General features: G+C 44.4%; 2 protein-coding genes across 2 annotated transcripts in view; both read left to right on the forward strand.

Annotated features, from left to right (window-relative positions):
* The first annotated feature begins 216 nt into the window (after nucleotides 1-216).
* On the forward strand, nucleotides 217-11,783 carry LOC118787132 (ADP-dependent glucokinase-like). Its single transcript, XM_036542579.1, has 6 exons — nucleotides 217-721; nucleotides 3,249-3,408; nucleotides 6,589-6,779; nucleotides 7,617-7,713; nucleotides 8,558-8,694; nucleotides 10,274-11,783. The coding sequence occupies exons 1-6, from the start codon at nucleotides 517-519 to the stop codon at nucleotides 10,939-10,941; spliced, it is 1,458 nt and encodes a 485-aa protein (XP_036398472.1). The 5' UTR covers nucleotides 217-516; the 3' UTR covers nucleotides 10,942-11,783.
* Nucleotides 11,784-16,255: 4,472 nt separating this feature from the next.
* The window catches only part of kctd3 (potassium channel tetramerization domain containing 3), a 15,826-nt gene continuing 8,733 nt past the window's right edge, over nucleotides 16,256-23,348 (forward strand). The window contains exons 1-7 of the mRNA XM_036542007.1: nucleotides 16,256-16,780; nucleotides 20,002-20,055; nucleotides 21,327-21,372; nucleotides 21,612-21,685; nucleotides 21,798-21,856; nucleotides 22,158-22,238; nucleotides 23,211-23,348. The exon at nucleotides 23,211-23,348 is cut by the window's right edge and continues 18 nt beyond it. Of these exons, the coding sequence (XP_036397900.1) occupies nucleotides 16,710-16,780; nucleotides 20,002-20,055; nucleotides 21,327-21,372; nucleotides 21,612-21,685; nucleotides 21,798-21,856; nucleotides 22,158-22,238; nucleotides 23,211-23,348 (523 nt within the window). The 5' untranslated portion in view covers nucleotides 16,256-16,709. The remainder of the gene's footprint in view (nucleotides 16,781-20,001; nucleotides 20,056-21,326; nucleotides 21,373-21,611; nucleotides 21,686-21,797; nucleotides 21,857-22,157; nucleotides 22,239-23,210) is intronic.

The following is a 23,348-nucleotide window of genomic DNA, read 5'->3' on the forward strand; positions in this document are numbered from 1 at the left end:
AGTGTACTAGTTATAGCGTTGTTTCTAAGAAATTAATTCTCTACCTCGTTAACTCGTTATCTTTAGATCCATAAGAAATTAACAAAAGAGCTTCAAATAAGGGGTTTTAACAAACAAAAAAACACCAAATTAATATTTTACAACATCCGTCACAGAGTCCCAAGATACGTGGAATCAAACACTGAATTGTGCAATAGATGATCACCAATACCAGAAGACTGTATCTAGTTGTATGTCACGTCGCGCTTTTGTAGATCGCTAGTCGCCACCTTAAACACCAATGAGTATTTTCTACTAACTGGTTCTTTAGCTGGCGGCTGGCTATTCACAGTGGTGGTTTCCAGTGCGGGGCGTTCTATAGAGTCTACTTACTTCCGCTTTGTTGTCGTTCCCCCCGCTTCAGTTCATTCGTTCGCTCAGCAAGTTCATTTGCTTACGCTTTGTCTCGCCCTTATGTCCCAGCGACATCATTGCGGGAGGCAGCGGACAACCTGAGCGGCTTTGCCATAGCTCGCCATGGCGATCGAGGGGGGAAGCATGCCTTCCCGAATGAAGTATGGGGCAGTCGCGTCTCTAGCAGTCGTTTTGTTGGCGTACTGGTACCGATCCCCGGTTCAAGACGCACTGTTGGACCAAAGGCTTGATACTGTGTTGTCCTCCCTGCTGAAAGCTGAACGCAAAGTGGGCATGAACAGTTTTTCCAGACCCAGGGTGGCCGTAGGTAAGACATTCCTTAAATAGTTCTGAATGATTTCAGTCGTGCACGTTGTCTGCAGGCTTGCATTTGTATCGTTTTGGGAAATACAAGTGAAATTACTGCAACTTTTGGGATGGGTGTTTACGAGACTTAGTCTAAGAAGTCTGCTCTGCTTTGAGTGCAAGAGATTCTCCGAAGTCGGTGCGTCGCTTACTTGCAACTTGGCTAATTGATCACCTTTTTTTACGCAGTGGATGCTAAGTTTGCATAAACATATATCTTTGTAGTTGCTGTGTGACGTGGGATTCTTAAACAAAATAGCCGACCGTTTTTTTTTCTTTCCAAACATGGAAAGAAACGATAGTGATTCATATTGTTCGTTATTTAGCTGGTTTCTGCGTGTAATCACTTTATACTGTAACTTGGCAAGGTAAAAACAAAAACACCTAAATGGCTATTACAGCTACGGCCGTTGTAGATCGTAACCGTGAGGGCAAGATATCCACGAATATATCTTATTATATGTGAATATCATTATTAAGAGATGAAGGCTGAACATTTAGGAAGCTTTTGTTTATTAAGCACGCATGCAAGTGCAAGTGCACTGTAGATCCCATTTTAAGAACTTACTGCATTTGCAAGGTTTGAGTGTCATGTGAGTGCGAGATCAAAAGAAATGGCTTTCTGGCATTTAAATACACCGTATACCTTGCAGAATATGGCCACTTTACCATGTGACCCAACCAATTTACAGATACAGATAATGGTGGAATCATTTGCAAAATTTCAAGGAGAGACAAGTACCTAATTATGACAAACAGCTTTCAACCACATTAATGTTTTTTTTTTTTTTTTTGCCACATATGCCAGACCATGTGTGATAACATTTCAAAAAAGGTAAATTCTTTACCTTTCTCTCTTTATCTTTCTCTTAGCGATTTTGGGTAGCAGTAACATTAAGCGACTTCAGACGTCAGGATTACTAACAAAAATGGCACTTTGAATAATCTCCCTCATTCTACAAATGCATCCGAAATCACTCCATTTGGTTTCACACCTGGATGTCACCTGAGCGTCGAAGAGACGGGTCAGGCTTGAAAAGATGGAGAAAATATGGCAATAACACAAACAGACCAGGGGATCTACCCATGGCTTTTATGTATCACCCATGAATGTGACAACGTTTTCTATGGTATACTGTTTTACCATTATAAGATGTCCAATCAGGAAATCTCCCATTCCTTTCTGTCGCATTAATACTTGAACTGCCTGTTAATAAATGGTGGGTCCATAATACAGCAGGTGGCCTTTTATGTGCATATCATGTTTACTGAGATGCTTTGATGGTCGCACTGCTTATGGCAAACACAATATATATCAACATGCTTAAATTTCTCTTGAAGTGTGAATTTAATGTCATTCAAATCATTCGCCCAGGGTCCGTAATAGGCTCTCAAATTCATATGGACTAATGCAGCATTTCATTTTAGTAATTGAACTCATTCTTATTATAATTTAAAGCTTGGAGGGCTGTAAGATTGACAACACCTTGCAGCCTTATTCACAGTCTCTGGATTGTGTTGAACAGAGATTTGGTCACCCACCTCACTCACACACTGTTCTTTCTTTCAGTTTATCATTAACCATTGATAAACAGTTACCTAAGTCCAGCTTTCGCCTATACTCTTGAGTGTGGAAACAGTCCTGCCACGTGTCTGACACTCTGATGTCTGACCTGGTGAGGTCACACTCCTTAAGATTCCACATCAACCCAAAGAGGTTATTAATTAGTAATTAACAAGTGACTTAACTGCAGACATTAACATTACAGGATGGTTATCACGGTATCCAGTGGTGACTGCCCCCCTTGGGAAGGTCATCTTCTTCTCAGTCATCTCTTGGTTCCACTCAGAGGTGATGATATGACAATTATAGAGTAGGACTGGGCGAAGACCATGCGGTCAACTCTGTCCACCTGTTTTCCCTCCAAAAATATGAGTGGGCTGTTCTATTGAAACCTAATGACATGAGGTCCGACACTGACAAGACCAAGTACAAAGCATGAATTCAAAGCAGAATAAAACTGTAGCATGACACTCTAGAAGTAACAAAGTAGAGCATGAGGAAGCATGTAGAGCATGGTATCCAAAGTCCATAAGACGATATCTTTGGGGTCCAAAGAACAAGAGAAAAGACAAGATACCAATGTACTAGACAAATGGTCCACGTTATATGTTAGTAGCACTTACCACTTGGCAGAAACATTAGAGAAGCACACATTATTATAAAATTGACACCATTACCTACTGTAATTAAATTAAAGACAGTGAATTTCCTCAAGCTTATGGTATATATGTTTGCCCAAATCTACCATAGTGTACATATGTATATGGTATGAATAATATCAGTCATTGTTACGCTTGGTGGAATGCAACAGCATATTCAGGAAAAAGCAGTAGGTGAATGACCCAATTATCTGATGGCGTGTTGAGTTCCAGTCTTTTAATCGTGGGAGTTCAGGAGCGGGCACTGATGGCGTGTTGCTTCGCAGGATTCGGGGGGTGCGTGGACATCATCGTGGACGGAGTGGCTCTGCTGAACAAGATCGGCCTGCAGCCCAGTGCCCAGCCGCATCACCACGACTACATCCAGAACGCCCAGCAGCTGGCCGAGAGCTTCGCCTACTTCTTCCCCCCAGGCGCCGCATCAGAGTGAGTACACTGGGCCAGGAGAGGGCAGGCGGGCGCTGAAGTAGGGTTGGGGGGGTTGGGGGAGATGGGGTGCACAATTGGTTGAACTTTCAACGGAGTCGTGGCCAGACAACTGCTCTGGTGTATTTAAAATATAATGGAAACTCTCTGATTTCAATAAGCCAGCAAAACCAAATTCACCTCACTAATGAGCCACCAAAGCATGACACACATCGCTCATAGGTACATCAGAAGTACATCACATTACATTATTGTCATTTAGCACACACTCTAATCCGGAGCAACCTGCCCAGGTTACAGTTTGTAATGACTTATACAGCTGGATATTTACTGAGGCGCTTCTGGGTTAAGTACCTTGCCCAAGGGTACGGCAGCAGTGCCCCAGCAGGGAATCAAACCAGAAACCTTTTGGTTACAGGCCCTGCTCCTTACCCACTATGCTACACTGCCACTATCTCACAGAAGAGATCCATTGGTTTCCTTGAAAACAGCCTTTGGATCCATTAATGCAGCCAGCAGAACAAAGCTTGACTGCAGCCCCAGACCTTGGCACGAGGGCCAGCAGTATGATGTAGTGGCAGAGTAACAAGGCTCATAACCCAAAGGCTTCCGGTTCGGTTCCCTGGTGGGCCACAGCTGTTGTGCCCTTGGGCAAGGTACTTAACCTAAGCTGCGTCAGTAAAATATCCAGCTGTATAAATGAATAACAGATTGTAGGTTGCTCTGGATAAGAGTGTCTGCTAAACAACTGCACAAACAACTGCTTTTATGTAATGTAACAAAAGCGTTTAGCTAATTTGTGCTTTTTAGTCCCTTGCACTCCAGATGCAAAGCTGAACACATTTTTATTTTGTACAGCATTTGGATGTTTTTTCACCTTGAATTCAAATAAAGTGCTGGAGCAGCCCAGTTGTACACAGAAAATTACAGCTCAATTGTGTGTTAGGTGGACGATCCTCAATAGCCACAAAGACTTCAATTCCAGCCTCTTATTTAGCTTAGCGTATATAAGCAAGTGTTCTGGCCTTCAGGACTCATCAGGGCAATAAACATGGCCTCCTTAAACTCACTGTCCTGTGCTGCCCTGTGCTCTTTTTAATTCTCTGAGTTTCCACAGCTACCAGAACAACGTAACATATATATGTTTGGCTGGTAAACTCACATTTACCGACTCACAAATACACCAAAGAACATTAAAGACGTGGTTGTGGTGTTCCCCACACTGTTTGTGAAATTAGCGTCGTATCATGGTTAGTGAGTCAAACGGGGGGATGGAAGGTTGGGGCAAATGAAACTGCATTGTGGTTCAGGTACACCTACAAGCTCAGTGCAACTGGTTTCTTAGTCCTGAACAGGAACCACAGTTTCTGTTCGGTTGTAAGACTCAGAGGCCTGATCTTGCTTATTGAAAGGGCATTTGTGTGGCTGCGAATATCTATTGTGCATTTTCAAGCTGTCCGAAGCTCAGTCCCTGCTAGCTAGTTCCTGCCATTTGCTGATCATCGTGAAACCAACCTCTGTGGGCTTCTTTGTTAAGTCTGACAATGCTTTAAAAGCACCTTAAGGCCATCCGTTCTGCTCACTCACTTTGAAAGGCGTGCAGATATTAGCGGTAATGTGGAAAGGCTTTATCACAGGGGGATGGTAGCAGAGGGTTCGACCCAAAAAAAAAAACACAGGAGTGGTTTATGGTCTACAATTGAGCCCTTGTGCTTCCCTCTCTTCCCTCCTCAAAGGGAACATTTTGGCGTTGTCTGGGTATGAGCCCTGCTGAGGGAGATGTCAGACTGGTTGTTGCACAGTTACATTTCCAGGAGACCGACTGACACGCAGCCTCACCACTAAAGTCAGTGCACTCTTTGTTGATGGCTTGTGGAGTGAAATCTGTGGTTGTAATCGCACACAAATTCTGAGCTAAAGAAGAACTAACGAAAAATGAAAAAATAGCTATTTCAATTTTCCTGTAAGGATGGTCTTTGTTAGTGTTATAAAAGGCTCACTCCTGGACCCTGATTTGGATCCAGCAGGGAACGTGTTCCGCTGTGACCGGAGTTCTGTTCTCAGACACTTGTTATCACGGCAGGTTACTTCCAGCTGTTGAACCGTTTAAGCCGACCGGGCATTTCCCACACAGGTGAAGTGATGCGTGATGGGAACTCGCACTGAAAACCCTGAGCTCAACCCACCATGATCCAGGGTTAGCGGGCTTGGAATCAGTCGTGAAAAACTCAGACCCTAAAAAGAGGAGGAACGCCCATTTCAAACCAGGCTTGGAATGATAGAACGGGAAGCTGAAAAAATCACTTGGTGTTAGTGGGAGACTTCATTGGCTATAATGGAATGCAACGATATAGTTTTTTTCTAAACTCAGTGAAATCCACCCATTGGTTTGTTAGACATGTAAGAAATGTGCCATGATTAATTTTCCCACAATAGGATTGCAAGTTGTAGTAGTCAAAACTGACTTCCCCAGCAGTGTGGTAACACATCCGGCACTTGCCAATGGAGGGTTGTGAGGTTGTTATGCAGCATTAGACCGGTCTGTCTTTACAATGATGCAGGGTGGATCAGTAATGTAGGCTACATTGTTTTAGTGGTGACCCCTGGGTAGCCATGGGCTGGGTGCGGGTGTAGCTGGTGCTTAGTGTGAGGGAGGGAAGGAAGGCGAGGGAGTGGTCACAGAGCAGCACTGTAGTGCTTGTTCCAGCCCCCTTTGAGTGTGCTTTTGGGATATCATGTATGACTGCACATTGATCTGTGCTGTAGCACCTGCTCCTCCATTTTAGTGTCTGCACCCCTGCTTTACCAGCTTTGCATTTGGGAATCCTCTTTGAAACAGAACCAGCTGTTAAAAAAAAAACGAAGACTGAAAAATGAAGTTGTTCAGCTGCATTTTTTTTTTCAGATGGCGTCAGTTAGAGGCATCAAGTGTAACAGCAATGAGGTCCTGGGCTTGTTTTCAGCCTCATTACATCTCTGACCCAAAAGATAGCATCTGAACTTTGTGTGACCCTTTTCCTGACTCTTCCTCTCTTCCGTCTCCCTCTCTCTCTGTCTCTCCTTCCCCCTCTTGCTATTTCTCTCTCTCTTTCTCTCTCACTTTGTCCCACTCTCTCCCCCTCTTGCTCTCTCTCTCTCTCTCTCTCTCTCTTTCTCGCGCTCTCTCTCTCCTTCCCTCAGGAGGTTTGTGAAGAACCGCACCCTCTTCACTCAGCTGGTGGAGGCCTCCCGGGAGCTGCTGGACAACCGCTGGTCGGTGGGGGGCAACGCCCCCGTCATGGCAAGCCGAATGGCCGTGGAGGGGTGCGACGTGCTCCTGGGGGGAAGCTTCAGCCCTGAGCTGACTGAAGTCCTCTCACACCGAATCACCGGTGAGCCGATTCAGGCTGAGAGGCCAGAATAACCGCAGTGACATTCCCTGGAAAACCCCCAAAGCCATATTTCAGTTGACACGTTTTGATTATGGCTGAAAGAAATGACACTTTTCTTTTTGAATGTTTTAAGTTAGAGCAGCAACAGTAGATGGTTTAAAATTAGCACTAGAGGTCACAGGCAGTCATAGGTCAGCATTTTACACACATCCATGACCAGTGTTGGGAAGGTTACTTTTGAAATGTAATAGGATACAGATTACTATTTATCCTGTTAAAAATGTAATAAGTAATATAACTATTTTAGTTACTTCATCAAAGTAATGTAACTTATTATATTTGATTACTTTTTGATTACTTTTCTAACAAATGTTTTAAACTGGGCAATAAAGCTGAAAAGTCCTAAAAACATCAATTTAATCCAGGCAGTGTAAACCTCACAACAGTACTCAACACTGATTACTGTCAAACTTTTATTAAAAAGTTCTTCAGTATAACTTGAATTAAGATTGGAATGTTTTGATTTTAAAGCACAACCACCAAAACAAATGACAAGTATGTAGATCACAAACAAACAGGGCAAACTGGCAACAACTACCGTGGTGTGCCCAACAAAGAGCACAGTATGCATAGTTAGGACCATTAATTTAGTCTGTTGGTGCCCTGTAGAAATTTAACAACCTGATGGTCTCTCCAAGTAAAAATTTATTGAAACCACAATGCTGAATTAAGTTAGTGAGTGTTATTAGATCTCACATAGGCTACTAGGTCACTATTCAAGGAGGACTTGAATCTCCTGAAACTCTTCCCTCTCTCTCTTTTCTTTCCTCCCTCCAGTGGCAGGTAAGGCAGTGGAGGAGCCGGATATCCACCTGATCCTGGAGTACCCTGCAGGGGCCACCTGGGGGCAGTATACCTCACGAAGGGCCAACAGGTGGGTGTAACTCTCCCATGGATCTCTTCTCCTTTCCCACAGATCTGAAGCTCTGCATGCTTTACAGGTCCTCTACTGCTCCCCATGAGCTAAAACACGCACTTACAAATTCCCAAAAGAACACACACACACACTCCCAAAAAAATAGGTACACATTTCAATAACACTTTCCAAAAAACATACTTACACATTCCAAAAAACACTTTCTCAGAAGTGCATGCATATTCTGAAATACGCATACACACATTCCAAAAATGTGCATACGCCTTCCCCAAAAACCCACATAAACCTGAAACGCACATACACATATGCAAAAAAACACCCCTATACTTTCCAAAAATATTCATATTCCCAAAAATGCAGGCACATTTCCAAAAACATCAATACACATCAATTTCAACAAACACATACGCACACACATATATCCAAGAATCACACATATACATTCCAAAAACACACATACACTTTCTCAAAATTTCCAAGTAACAAACATATGTGCACCAAAAACATACTCTCAAAAACAGACATGCACTTTCCTAAGAAAACACACTCACACATAAACCAAAATATGTTTATCTGTATGTATATATAAAGTATATATGTAGTATATTCCAAAACATACACATACATTCCTAAAATGCCCCTACATGTTTCCTCAAAAATGTGTGCTTGTGGGACGTTCACAAATTCGGCTAATACAGAATACATGAATACATGCCTTCCATGTGATTCTGCTTATAGCCACATCTGTCTTCTCCTCTGCTGATTCTACCCAAAATCCTCTCACCTCACTGAGATATTAATGAAAGCAGTAAGGTAAAGAATAACTCTGGTGTTCCCCCAGATACATCATCCACAGCGACGAACACAACCCATACCTGGCGTCCATGGAGGACTTCGAGAGGAAGCTGCAGGAGTTCCAACCTGACCTGCTGGTGGTGGGCGGGCTTCAGATGATGGACAGCTTCCCCTTCAATCAAGGTGATGAAACTCTGCGTTCGAAGAGCATTCCCATGTTCCATTACATTTCCTTATTTTTGAGTAGCACTCCTATCCAGACTGACTTGTGGTTTTTACATGTGACCCATTTGTCCAGCTGGGTATTTACTTAGATGGCTTGGGTTAAGTGTTGTACCCAAGTGCACTACGCCAAGAGTTTCTTGGCCAGGCCTGGCGCTATGGGGGTGCTTAGGGGTGCATTGCTCCTCCAAATGGACCTCAGTGCACCCCCAGTTGTCTTTTTATATCCCAATGTCTACAGTGCTTTTATAACTTTTTGTGCACAAAGTGTATTGCAGTTGCACCCCTCTGTATTTTCTCCTGGCGCTGAGCCTGGCAGTGGCCCACCTGTGAAAATAAGCAGAAACCTTTTACAGACATCTTTGTCCAATTATCATCATCATCGTCATCGTCAGTAAAACTTATATCTCTTCCCCCCTGCTTATCTTTGTCCCAGAATCAAGTCTCAGAATTTCTTTTGAGTCACTGTTAAAAACTGCCATCACACGTCCCCTCTCAGGGGTTATTGTGAGTTCATTTGCCCGTGCTGTCGGGCCAGCGCACGGTTGATCCGTAGCTGTAACTCGAGGGAGTAGCTGGCAGAGCTTTAATGAGTGAGTGAATGAGCCCTGCCCCTACAGCTCTGTAAGCAGTGGGAGATTAGCGCGGCTCTGGTAGCCTCTGGGCGGGGAGGCCCAGCGTGGCAGCATGGTTTGTTTGCTTAGCCGCTGGCGGGCTGCCTCTGGAGGGGAAGAGAGGGGGTCAGGGGAGGTCAGCTCTGCCCACAGGCTCTATCTTTGTCCCCTTGGCCAGTTTGGAGATCCCTATTCTGGGGTTTTTTGATGCTGGATCTCCCACCCGTTTGTTTCCTCCCTCTCTCTCTCTCTCTCTCTCTGACACACACACACACACACACACACACACACACACACACACACGTCCCTGCACACGCTGGTTGTCAGACGTGCGTTTCTGCATAGCCTCCTTGTGTGACATTCAGATGCATTATAGATGTGGGCCTGCTCGTAACCATAGGTTGCATCAGCCTGGAAGATAATGAACTGTCCATGAACTTCCTGTCCACTCCAGTGCAGCTCTTTGACATTTAGCCAGGTTAGAAAGCTAACTATGGCAGAACACTGTCAAGAATGTTCACTCTAAAATCACCTGTCAGTAAACCATCAAGAGAGCTGGACAAAAGCCACACCTTGAATCACTTCCCGAGAGCAGAGTTTTGAAGCACGGGATGAGAGTGTTTTCATGGGTTCCCACATACTTCATGTGTGCAATAGCTTAGCCCTATTTCTGTCCAGCCATGTCTGTACCCTCGTGATTGACTCAGTCTTTCTCTCTCGCTCCCCCTCTCCCCCTCCCTCTTTCTCTCTCACTCCCTCGCTCTCTCTCTCTCTCTCTCACCCTCTCCCTCCCTCTCTCTCCCTCCCTTCCTCCCTCTCTCTCTTTCTCTCTCTCTGTCTCTCTCTCTCTCTCTCTCTCTCGCTGTCTCTCTCCCTCTCTCTCCCTCTCTCTCTTTCTCTCTCTCTCTCTCTCCACCGTCTCCCAGGTGAGCGCCGGGCCCTGTTGGGCCGCCTGGCGGGGGTGCTCTCCTTAGCGTCCCCGGCGACAGGGGTGCACTTCGAGATGGCAAGCTTTGTGGACGAGGCCCTGCTGGGCGAGCTGCTGGAGCTGGTGCTGCCGCACGCCGACTCGCTGGGCATGAATGAGCAGGAGCTGCCCAACCTGCTCAGCCTTCTCCGTGGCAGCAGCGTCACCGTCCTCTCCGACCCCTACCCCCGCGTGGCCACCGTCCTTGACCAGATGAGGGAGCTCTACCGCCTGGTCAACCTGCGGTGGGGGGGCGGCGACGGGCGCAGGCTCACCCGCCTGCACGTCCACACGCTGGCCTTCCAGGCCATGATGGTGGGCCGCGGCTCGCGCTGGAAGAACACCGTGTCGGCCGTCGCCAAGGCGTCGCTCACCGCCAACCGCCACGTGTGCGGCTCGTCGGACATCGACCCCGGCAAGGCCAAGCTGATTATGGACGAGTCATTCTCAGTGAGCCGGCGGGAGGGAAGCCGCCGGATCCCGCTGCGCGAGACCCGGCCCGTTGCCTGCTGGGATGAAGACGACTACCAGGTGTGCGTGGCACCCGTGCTGGTGTGCACCGACGTGTACCAGACCGCGGGGGGAGGGGACAACATCTCGGCCGCTGGCCTGGTGCTGCAGATATAAGGGACCACACCACCGTAGAGGGACCACACCACCGGGTTGCCTTGTTGTAGGGAATCACACCACCGGGTTGCCTTGTTGTAGGGAATCACACCAGTGGGTTGCCTTGTTGTAGGGAATCACACCAGCGGATTGCCTTGCTGCACCAGGCTGCCAGCCAATGTGAAGACTTCTTTCATTAGGTTTTTATTTTGTTTGTTTTAGGCTTGTCAGGGATTTCTAGTGCAATACGTAAAAAAAAGGATGCAGTTCAGTGTATTTTCAGTCATAGGCCTGAGGTGGAATTTCAGCCTTGATGCAGTTTTTGGCCTTCGGAAGTCATAAGTCTGCTTTCCATCCGCACCTTCATCTTAGACCTCTGCTATTTCTCATCTAACTCTTATCCGGTCACTTTTTTTTGAGTGTTGTTTACTAATAAGCACTTCATCTCTGTTTAATTCTGGTTAAATATACCATGCCATTTTAACAGCATTCACTTAAGCTGTGTGGAATTCTGCTTAAGTATCAGCATGTTTTTTTTTTCACTAACGCTGACTTAAGCTATGTTGAATCATGTTAAACCTTTGAGTTCAAAATTTTAAGTCTGTTAATCCCAGCCAGGGGTCTGCCTGACTCTCACTGAAGCACTCAACCACTGAACTAGCGATGGGAGAGTGAGGCTTCATGAATCCCCTAATGGGTGTCACTACCACGTGCTGACAATCACTGGCTCATATGAACGAATCAAAAGGCTTGGCATTCCACAGCAAAACAATATAATTGGTTGACATCAATGATTGACCTTCACATTAAATTACATTGTCATTCAGCGAACACTCTTATCCAGGGCGAATTACATAGGTTACAATTTCTACGTGTTATCTGTATATACAGCTGGATATTTACTGTGGTAATTGTGGGTTAAGTACCTTGCCCAAGGGTATGGCAGTAGCACCAGCAACCTTTTGGTTATGAGCCCTTTTCCTTATCGCAATGTTACACTGCTGCCCAGTTGATTTGGCTGATAACAGATAGAGCTTCACCCTCCCATTGCTACTCTGACCACCTCCTGGCCCTCACCACTGCACTCTCCCTTATCATATCTTCTCATTCTGTTATTTCTTCATCGGACACCAGATTCAGCGCAGACGTCTCGCCAAGAAACTTCTGTCGCCATCATCTTTTCTGCCGTTATTTTCTCTCTGCTCATTGCAACGGATCCTGTTTTATGCCAGGAAGAAGGATATGTGGTTTTCCGTTTCATATGGTTAAAATAAGGGCATCTGTATTAATTTACAGTAGTTCGGTTTCCTAAGACAGACTGCAGTGTTGTGTCTTCTTATTATATACAATGTGAAAAAAGCACCTCTAAACATGGACTGGAACGTGTATTCTGCAAAGAAGCTTGATTTATGGCCGCCTGAAAGAACGCCTGTGACAGTCATCCATAAAGAGATGCCTTCCATTAACTGTGTGGGATGATCTGATGCCGCTCCATCAACAGTGTGGCAGGCCGGTCTAAGTCAAACACTGTTTAAAGTGGGACCACCAGAAGTATGATACTAGCACTACTTGAGGAATAGCAGCTATGAGTGTGGAGTGAACAGACCTCATTATGACATCATAAGGAGCTAAGACCTGACCTGCAGAAAATGACCTTCAGTGAAGGGGCAGACCAAACCGGTGCCACAATAACACAGCATATCTCCTGTGCTGAAAACGAATTAAGGGAATGGCATCATACACAAAAGTCCCTCTGTGACATCAGTGAGGGCGTGCCCATCTTGCACTGCTGTGGTGCATTGTGGGACTTGAACTGTGGGGGGAAAAAATTAGCTATAGGCTGAATCTGAGTGTATCCAACCACCCCTAGGCCAGCCCTGCTGTTGATAGTGCAACCAATCAGGATTATGGACCTCTGGGTTGTAACACAATGATGTGTGCTGTGCTAGAACTGCGTACAACGGGTGCCGGACCAAACCTCACCCCACCGCGTCTCATTCACAGACACAGCGCGTCTCACAAGAGCATACAACCGACGCGTGGCAGGTTAAAAAAGGCAAGCAGCGGGCACCATGTGCTTCTCTGAAGGGGAAAAAATGAATATCGGGCATCCGTGCATGGCGTGTTCGGGCCTGCAGAAGAATAAAGTGTTCTACATTCTCTTTCCGCTATCTGCTGATTGCTTTGTGTGATAGCCACAGCAGGGATGCAGTGTGGGACGGATCAGCACAAACATGCTGTCTGCGGGTTTGTGTCATACTGCATAAAACACTCACACATCCAGGCTTTATGTGGAGGGCCGCCGATGACAAGTTTTAGAACTGTGGAACTGGTTTTAACAGGACCATACCATTGCATAAAATTATCGCCTTTAAGCAGACACTCTCATCCAGAGTGACTTGCGTAGATAATTTTACATGTTATCCATTTTTACAGCTGGACATTTACTGGGGCAATTCTAAGTTAAGTACCTTGCCTAAGGGTACAACAGCAGTGCCCCAGTGGGGAATTGAACCAGAAGTCTTTCAGTTACAAGTGCCGCTCCTCACCACTATGCTACGCTGCTACTACATATATCATGGAACACAGTGAAGACAACTGAGAGGTGTAATCTTTTGTAGGTATGCATCATATGGAAATGTCTGACTGTTCGTTGAAATAGAGAGAAACAAGTCTTTTTTTCTTAGATTTGGGACAATTTAAGTATATATTTATAACATACCCCCCACCCGCCACATGTGCGTGTAAACACATAACTACACTCGTGTTTATGTATGAGTTTCACAGGTTCCCTCCTACAGGCGTACATGTTGACAGGAGCAGCATTATACTGTCGTCTCTCTTTTGCAAGGCACGTAGAGACACAGGCACAGTTCTGCATGTAGATTTGCTAAGTCATCAAGGAGGAGATGTCCTTTAAGTGTTTCTGGAAAATGGCACAAGTCCAGTATGGCAGAGGAAAAATCCATTAAGATGGACTCTATTTTACAAAAATGTTCCTTTAAATATGAGATGAATGAGCAGATCCACAGCTCTGCTTCATGCTGTTTAATAGTGAGACACTTTATCCACATAATCCTCCACAGTCCTACCAGATGTAGTCAAAACCAAACAAACGGTTTTGGTTTTATGGACATTCTAAGGAAACTGGCAAGAATCTACACTCTGCTTTGGGACAGTGGGTGTGTTTGTAAATCTACTGTTGGATTGCCAGACTGCACTGCGGCTGGTCATGAACACCGAGCTCTATCTGGTTTGATGTTTTGAAAGTTCCAAGCGTGTTGCATCGTCTTACTAGCCTTGAATCATATGTACAGTTGGAATACTGTGGAGTAGGAAAATGGTGCCTTTGTCGGCCAGCTTTTGAAATATCGCAATGCTGCAATTTCAGTAGCTCATCACAGCCAAAATGTTCTGGCACAATACCCTTTCCTTTCCACCGTAAATAGAGCCTAACAAAAGGATTCCATCCAACATGACCCAAATTTCACCATTGCTTAGGCTCAGGGATCCCAAGATGAAGTCACTGAAGCATTTTTTTTAAATGATTCAAATTAGAGGAAAAAGTGATATTGCGGACCTTGATGCAGTGCCCTGAATATGTCCCGACCACTGCTGTGGTCTCTCGGTATTTGCCAGCAAATGGAGGTGCTACAGCACAATGGAGAGCATTTGGTGTACCTGAGCCACAGCACCTGTTAAATTATTAAACAGAATACCAATTACACATGGCATGACAGATACGCATGATAACAAGCACATTACGAAACAACAGGGTTTGGTGGGCAGTGATGCAAAGACATAATAAGGAACCATGCTAAGCATGTTACAAACAGGTATGCATACATAACAGATTGGAGAAGTGAAATTACAGGACTTACGGGATAAACTTAAAGCACCTTTGAGAGCCTCGACATGTGTGCTGCTACACAAGCAGGCATCAAGAGCTCGCTCGAACAGGTGACGGATTATCAAAAGCAACTGCAGGTAAGGGACAATGACCAGGAGCCCACAGCCGCGGAACAAATTGGTATTGTTCCTGTGAGCGAGTTTGCGTGCAGGGTGCCCTCCTCTCACCACTCTTACGCACCCATTGTCCTCTCAGGTGCCCACGAGTCACTCGGCTGACATCAGGAAGACTATCCTGCGTTTAGTGTCTGCTTCCTTGTGTAGGGCAGGACCAGGAATGCATGGAAAGTAGCTGTACACTGTATTCAAATGCATGTGTGTATCGGGGGGTTACACGTGCACTCTTAAGCACGTGCAATGGGTGCTTCGATGAAGCTCAGCCTAGTGTGTGTAACTTGTGACTCCAAAATTGGAGTGTGTGTGCATAAAAAGGGAGAAAAAGCCAAAAAAGGAAACATTGTTTTCTGTAGCGTCATCTGAAGGTAGGGAGTATTTTCTAGTTCCTCGGCTGATGAAAACACAGGAAATCATCTAGAGCTACATTCTTATCAGCAGCAAAAATTTGATCAAGATGTTAATATGTGCAGATGGATCTCTCTGTCTCTTTGGAATTAATTATTTGCTGTTTATTCAATAACTTTTACATTTATTTAGTATTTGTAGCTGAGTTAAAGTACACCAACAAAATCACATTAATATAAAATCATAAACACTTGCATTTAATTTTGCACTACTTCATATTAAATGAAATATTAGTTATCCAATGGCAAATAGTGATTTACAACAGTGCTACAACAATCATATTATTCATATTATCATTGACAAAGCTGGCTTGCAACCATAGTTGATTTTGGAAAATATTTCTTAATTAAAGCAATCTTGATTGATGTACCAGGCTAAACTAGAAAGAACATTTGAACAGCTGGGACAAATTTATGACTAGTTCACTTCTGAAATTAATGTAAAATTTAGTATGCATCGATTTCTCCGATACTCTTCAGGTGAAATTAGCTTCAAATGGAATACGTGGATATATCTCAATTCTCGTGATAGGTAGGTTCAAAATAACGGTAACACGTGATTTTTACATTTACACACTCATATTTGTATATTATAATATCTACACTTGTAAACTGTTATAGGAACTCTGCCTAAAGTAGGTTCGCTCTGGGCCACGAATGGGCCTGTGCTTCAGCTTTCTGTGTGTGACATCATACACTTCTGAGAACTTCGGGTCTTCGTTGGGTCACGTGACGCCATCCCAGTTGTCCCGTTAGTCGCTCCCCTTTGCAGGACAGTGCAGGACAGTACTCCTCCCGCATGCAGTCGTCACTTCCGCATAGGCCACTGGCCTGCTCTACGTCACGGCATAGTACACAGGACAGTGAGCTATAAGCTTTTACAACCCTCTCTCGGCGAAGTTGCAGCTATGAGAGTCGGGGGAATGACGTAGTGGGAGCGGCAGCTGGTTCAGTCGACAGGACCCCAGCGTATGTGTGCACAGTTGCTTACAGCAGCGGAGTAAGGCTGCGCTGCTGCGCACATATGACAAAGCAAACCCACTTTGCGAGACCCGAGTCCGTGTTACTGAGCACACAGTTCAGCACAACACAGAGAATATTTTGTGCCTGTTAACATGAGCGAGTCAGACACTCCGGGTCAGACGCGTCCCCCTCGATCAACAAGAATGTAAAATCCTAGTCAGTCTGGCGAGTTAGCGTGTTGTCTCTCTGGTGGGAGTTCGGCAAGAGGGGAAGGTGCGAGTTTCGGGGAGAATAACTGGAGTTTTTTTAAGAACTGGAGATTGAAAAAAGTGTTTAAATTTGACATCCTGGGCTTGCTGCGCGCTGGTGTGGGCGCCTTCGGGGCGGGGGGAGAAGATGGCCGGGAATTGCAACAATATAACAACGGGAACGGGTGAAATTATCCAACTAAATGTCGGTGGTACGAGGTAAGTGATGCACGTATTTTCTGTGTACTTGTATAACATAGATATGTATTTTATAGTCCGTCCACACGGGGTGAAGGCAGAATAACGTAGCGGGGCAGCGGGCAAAAATGCTACTCCGTAGATCGTCACAGGCCCCAGTGTGAATACAACAAACTGGACCTTCGCTTGCTGGAGATGACGAGTGTAGCGTTTGAAAATTAAAAAGCAGCATGTTTATATTCACTTTAGAAGTTGGCCTGATGCCTTGTCTTGCCTACTTTAAAAAGTCGTGAATTCGGGGGTTTATTTGTGAAGCTAGTAAGAAACTCGGAACGACTTATCAGCCGTTTCAGTTGAAGCTATTTAACTTCTATTGCTGTTGCGTAATGAATCGCTGTCGTAGTCCGCTAGCTAGCTACTTTCTTCAGTGTTTGATGGTGTTGTATTTTGATTTCACACGTATTGTTTTCTTGAATTTTGCGTCCTTTGCGCGTATGGTATGAAATAATTGTTAAATATAACGTTCTTGTGATTGATTTTTCTTAAGCGCGTGTGTGACATTTTCTTCGGTTGATGCCTTGCTAATTATTATAATAGGCTATCTTTATAGTTGATCAGTAGACGTTGTCAAACAAGCTATGTGGCCACATAATGGATGACGAGGATGTCTTTCGGCAGAGTTAAATGTTTATCTTCTTGATCGCTATATATACACAATAGCCTATATTTTTCCCAAGTCGATTTCGGAAAAAAATAGTTTCACCATTGTAAACGGTCAAATTATCCTTACAAATCAAAAATACTCTGGTACAGGTTCTAAGTATTGCCTACAAGTTAGTTATTTTGCTGGTTATCCGTTTACTACAACTGATAACGCCAAAGTACATTTTGTTCTGAATGTTCACCAAAAAAGCTTCGCACAATCTTTGGTTAAATTGTGTTTGGACCAATCCACGAACACCACACAGGCTAGCCTTAATGAGGCGTGATGTACACATGTAGCTTTTTGAACGCACTTAAAAGGTTGCACATTACATATTGTTTGTATTTTTAGACTGCAATTTATGATCTTTATACTACTGCTTTTGCTAGGAATTTCTGTTATTGAAAATGCGACGCCACCAGGTAGCTTGTTGTGGTTTCTTTCTCATTTGCGGCCGAAAAGAGACTAAATGTACGTATGTTATCCATATAGTGTTTTTTGATCGACCTTGGCAACACATCGTTTCTCGACATTGATTAATATCAGTCATATAAGGTAATAAAGGACACCCTGTTGTAGTATAGCTTAAGATTTGCATGATGTTTTAAAAGATTCTGATAAGATGCAAAGCCAGCATAATGAATTAATTAAATGACGTTGGAAAGGGCATCACTAATTTATGACTTTGGATTGGTTTTGGTCAATACAGTATCAAAGTGCTTGCACATTTCGTGTCAGAATGATGGCTCTAGTTGAAATACTTAGAATCACGGTCACGTCATGGCGTCCCAAGATCAAGTCCCAACAAAATGCTCCAGACACGGTCATTGCACTCTTTATCGTATTAAACATGGATACCTGGAGAATCGAGAGTTAAGATTATGTAGCCTATATATTATAACAGCTGATAGAAATTTTTATGCCTATCAATGTCACGGCTTGCAGCTGTCGATTTTAACACATGCAGAAGTATGTTTCGCAACAGCGTGGTGCTGCAATTCAATGTCATAATAAAAACTGTAAATTGGAAGCACTTACACAATATCTGATCTACTAATACTCTGCTTGCTATTTTTAATGTGTCATGGAGTGAGTAAACAATGCCAGCAGGAACCAAATAGTCTGGTCGTTGATTTTGTAGCTTGATAAAACGTCCATCATTAGTCTCACTATTCCCCATCCAGAATGGATAACGAGGCGTGCAGATTAAAGCTTGAATTTTAATGACCCCCCCCCCCCCCCCCATTGCCTCTGTATGAAAACGTATCGAGTTCCACTAGTTCTGCAGAACTTACAAAAGCTAAATTATGGTGGAACAAGATACAGCAAATTTCTTCCATAATTTATAGTTAACTGTATTGCATTACATATCTCTGCGTGACTGTTTTAATAATTACATTAATTACTTCCCTAAACCTGTGTACATTTCAGACACTACTCAACACCAAAAGCAATGACCTCTGCTCAGAAGGAATAGGAAACTGGGTATTGTTTTACCCCTAGCAGACTTATCAGTTGACTGTTTTTAAAGTCGCATATGCCTCTGTGTTTACACTGTACCCACAGATTGTGGCTGTTATGAACATATGAATGAAATAAGTTGTTTAATCATTACCTCTATCACCCAATAACCTTGTCACCACGGCAGTATTGGCTATCGGAAATTTAATTGATTGACTGACTGATTGAGTACTTCCATTGATTTGGAAAATCGGATGCTGTCAGAATTGCTTTAAGAGCAGTATGTTGCACTTGAGGTCGGTGAGACGAAACCTCTGGGGACACTGCGCTCTGAGAAGTGCTGTTTTTATTGTCATTATTATTTTATGCAGTTTCCCTGTTTTACAACCATATTTTTGAAATTGGAAATTGTATCATCATCGTAGGCTCATCTCACTGCTGCGGCCAATGGCTATCTTTCACACAGAAAGTCACACAGCGCACAACAGCATAGTAGGCGCTCATTGGAGAATAAGCGCCACTCCCCTAACATCATCTGAGCAACTCGCAGGCACCTGACGAATCGCAGCGTGCCTGAGTGCAGTGAGATGAGCAACCCCTGCTGGAATTCCCACCCCATCCCTGATGGAACAGAGCCGATTAATTCCGTCTCTGTGGGCTCCAGGTCATCACCACCTGGTGTCAGGGTTGAGATCAAACCCAAGATATACATATCAGCCTGTGCTCAAGGCGAGCGCCTTAACCACTGAGCTACCTAGAAGCCACAGGTGCTGTTGATTGTCTGACACAAGCACAGATGGCCCTAGTGTGTGTAGAGTGTAGAGCTGACACCAAAGTACCAGTGTCCCAACATGACCCTGTCAGTCTGCCCGCCCCCTCATTCTGAAGTCTGTTTAGTCAGGATTCTTCCTTTCTTACCACCTGGAGTCATCACTCAGGAGGTTTCACAAAAGATGCAGATGAGGTGATGACATGTTATAAAGTACTTAAAGAAGTGGTATGAGAGTATGCAGTCATTACAGCACACAGTTTCCAAGCGCGAGAAGTGAGGTAACTCATGGGTACCTGTCCCTTCCAGGTTCAGCACCTCTAGACAGACTCTGATGTGGATTCCAGACTCTTTCTTCTCAAGGTACAATGTCTTTTTTAGTCATTTTGTTTTGTTTTTATTACTTAATTTCAGTTAAAATCATCACAAATCTTATGACATCCTCCTACTTCTCCTTTTTAACTTGTTCGTTCTGCAGTTTTGTAACTCAGTGTATCATGTGAACAGTAATTATTGGGAGGTTTCGACTTATGGAAATTGGAATGCATTATTAGAATTATTTGAATGCATTGAAGTGACTTTTTGTGTTGCTTCAGCTCTCGGTAACAGAAACATTGCTTCAAAGAAATTACAAAAAAAACCAAACTTAATTACATTATGAATTGCCTTCAACAACCTAATCTAATATTAACTTACATATTTAACTGTGTAGCTGACTAGCTAAATGTGTTTTAATTTGACTTGTGATTTCTGCATTTGTGACAAAAATCAATAGGGAAATTCACCCATTGTAGTAAACAGTTCAGTTGCATCATTTGAAAAAATCAAGAGAATCTACATTACATATAATTTTGAAATTACAGAAGCAAAATGTACCACATTGGGGGGAAAAATGCTGCATACAGGAACAACACTTCGATTGCCAAGTGATCTTGATCACTGCCAAGGACCAGTGTTTTTCCCCTACCTTTGCTAAATTCTCTCAGCTGACAAGCAAGCCAACTATTTGACAGTAGATTTATTTAGCCTCTTTGGCAAGGGTTTAACTACAGGGTGTGCAGAACATGACAGTGCACAAACAAAAGGATGCTTTAAAAGTCTTTTCTCTGCCATTAGTCCAGTTTATATCAGTCAGAGCCTTGAGAAAATGTATTTGGTTTCGCCTTAGTCTGTACAGGTTCCAAGGGAGAAAGTACGGCTTGATGCAAACACGGAATTGTTTTAATGCAGCTCAGATTTAGAATTTAGAATTTACAACTGAATTCTTCCAGTGAAGTGTGAGTACCTCTTGTGGTTGAAAGTGGTAAGTGCGGGTTCTTACATCTTTCCTCATGGAAAGGTCCTGTGCCACTGTTGCAGTGAGTTACCAGTGAGTTTGAGCATCGTCAATTAAAGGCGTTTATGCACACAGTGCTTCACGTTTGCCATCAATAACCACCAGCCACAGATATTTCCAAAATTACTGTCAGTTAAAGTGGTACTTCAGCATGCCTGAAAATAAATATAATGATAGCTAGCTAAAGTGACAAGTTGGCTAAAGTGCCCCTGTGCATTTCGGGTAAAAAGAGAAACTGAGTACGGATTAGTCGCAGTGGACAGCGTGTGTTCTCACAGGCTGCTGTGCTGTTTTTCAGTTTGCTGAGTGGCAGGATATCAACACTGCGGGACGAAACTGGAGCTGTGAGTACCACTACCTTCATTTCCCGCCTTCACATCCACACTGCAGGGAATTGATTGTGACAGCATTTTGGATCTCAGTTCAAGTTCAGTTATACACTACAGTCAGTGTACAAAGTGCTAGGAGGTTTCTTTCATTATAAAATTTTAACTTGCAATCAGTTTGTGGTGTGTGTGTGTGTGCGTGTGTGCGTGCATGCGTGCGTGTGTGCTACATTTTAATCGATTTCTCTGTTTCACAGATATTCATTGACAGGGACCCGACTGCATTCGCACCGATTTTGAATTTCCTCCGAACCAAAGAACTAGACCTACGGTATGCGATTTGAAGATCCCTTTCAAATGCGTTACAGCTGGGGCTAGGGAAACTATTAAACAAGGTTTTCTGAAATCAAAGAAACTGAGAGAGATGCTGCTATTCTTTGCAGGGGGGTGAACATCAACATTCTGCGACATGAAGCCGAGTTTTACGGGATAACGCCTTTAGGTATGGCTTTGGGGGGTGGATCACGCCTTCTCTTGAAGGAGTGCGATTGATTCATTAATGTAACCTACAACAAAAAAATGAACAACAGAAGCCAGGTGGGTTCAATGGCCCATCAGCTCAGTCCTGCGTATTCTGTGATAATGATATGCTGATAGAAGGCTGCTGTTGAAAGTGGATTAGAGCTGTAATGAAAGGACTGGCAGTCAGATGGATTTATTGGGCTCTCGCTGAGTCACCGCTGTGTGAGTTCATTAAGTCTTTTCCTTCCTTTTTCGTTGTGTGCCACGGTCGCCTCGGTCAGTTCGGCGGTTGCTGCTTTGTGAGGAACTGGAACGGTCGTCATGCGGCAGTGTGCTCTTCCACGGTTACCTTCCTCCCCCAGGTAACACCCCCCTCCCACACACACACACACACACAGTCCCAGACAACAGCAGGGATCACAGTAAAGTTAACACAAGTGCTCTTACATCATTAGCCGGTCCTTGATAAAACTCAAAACCATTTCCCACTAAAAAAATAATAATAATCTAATGGTTTAACACTGTCGTTAGCTCTACCAGCTACCTTGTACCTTGTCTGGCCAACCATTGAAACCAGGTCATGCAGTGCTTCTAATATTGTTGACTCCTTATGGGTTTTTTTTTGCTTGTGATGTCCTCGCTTGTAAGTCGCTTTGGATAAAAGTGCCTGCCACATGAATAAATGTAAATGTAATGTGGGACACAGCCTGCCTCAGCCAGCCGTCCTGTTGGAAGCGGTGCCTTGGTTGCTGTGGCACTCAAGCTCCAAGGCGGCTCTCAGTGTGATACTGCGTTAGCGTACGTCATATGCTTCTCCTTTCCAGGTAGCTCCACAGTCCCTCACCAGATGGGGTTATTGTTCAAGGGAGCATCATTGATGCTGATTCACAGCAGATCTCAAATTTGTCCATGCCTTTAACATCAGCTTTGGTAATAGAGATCAATATAGCCTGCCCAGTAGCAGGCGATTATTCAGGCAGGGGTGGGCAGCCCAGGTCCTGGTGCTAGAGACGTGTCTGGTTTTTGTTCCAGCCAAGCTCTTAACTGCGTAGCTGGTTTCAGTTACAGTGCTAAATGAATGCAGCTGATTCAGTCAGAATGGTGACATGGATGGCTTGTGATGGGCAGCTGTATTGATTTAGCAGAATAATTACCAGAATTACTTGATTAAGATCTTGGACTGAACAAAAACCAGAAACGTCTCTGGCACCACAGGACCAGGGTTGCCCAACCCTGTTACAGTTTATATTCAAATGCGAAACAAAGGCATTGTCTGTTCTTAAGTTGTGCTTACAGAATTGTCCCCTGCTTCCCCTTACTCTCTGCCCCCTCAGCCATCCCAGCCCGGAAGGACAGCGTAGCCCCGGCAACAGCTGCCCCCATCCAGGAGGAGCGACCGGGGCCCAGCGGGGCAGAAGGAGGACTCCCCAGAACCGGCCCCCATGCCTCCATCCCTGGGCCCCCTGGTGCAG

This window comes from Megalops cyprinoides, chromosome 12 (assembly GCF_013368585.1).
Source record: "Megalops cyprinoides isolate fMegCyp1 chromosome 12, fMegCyp1.pri, whole genome shotgun sequence".
NCBI classification, from domain to species: domain Eukaryota; kingdom Metazoa; phylum Chordata; class Actinopteri; order Elopiformes; family Megalopidae; genus Megalops; species Megalops cyprinoides.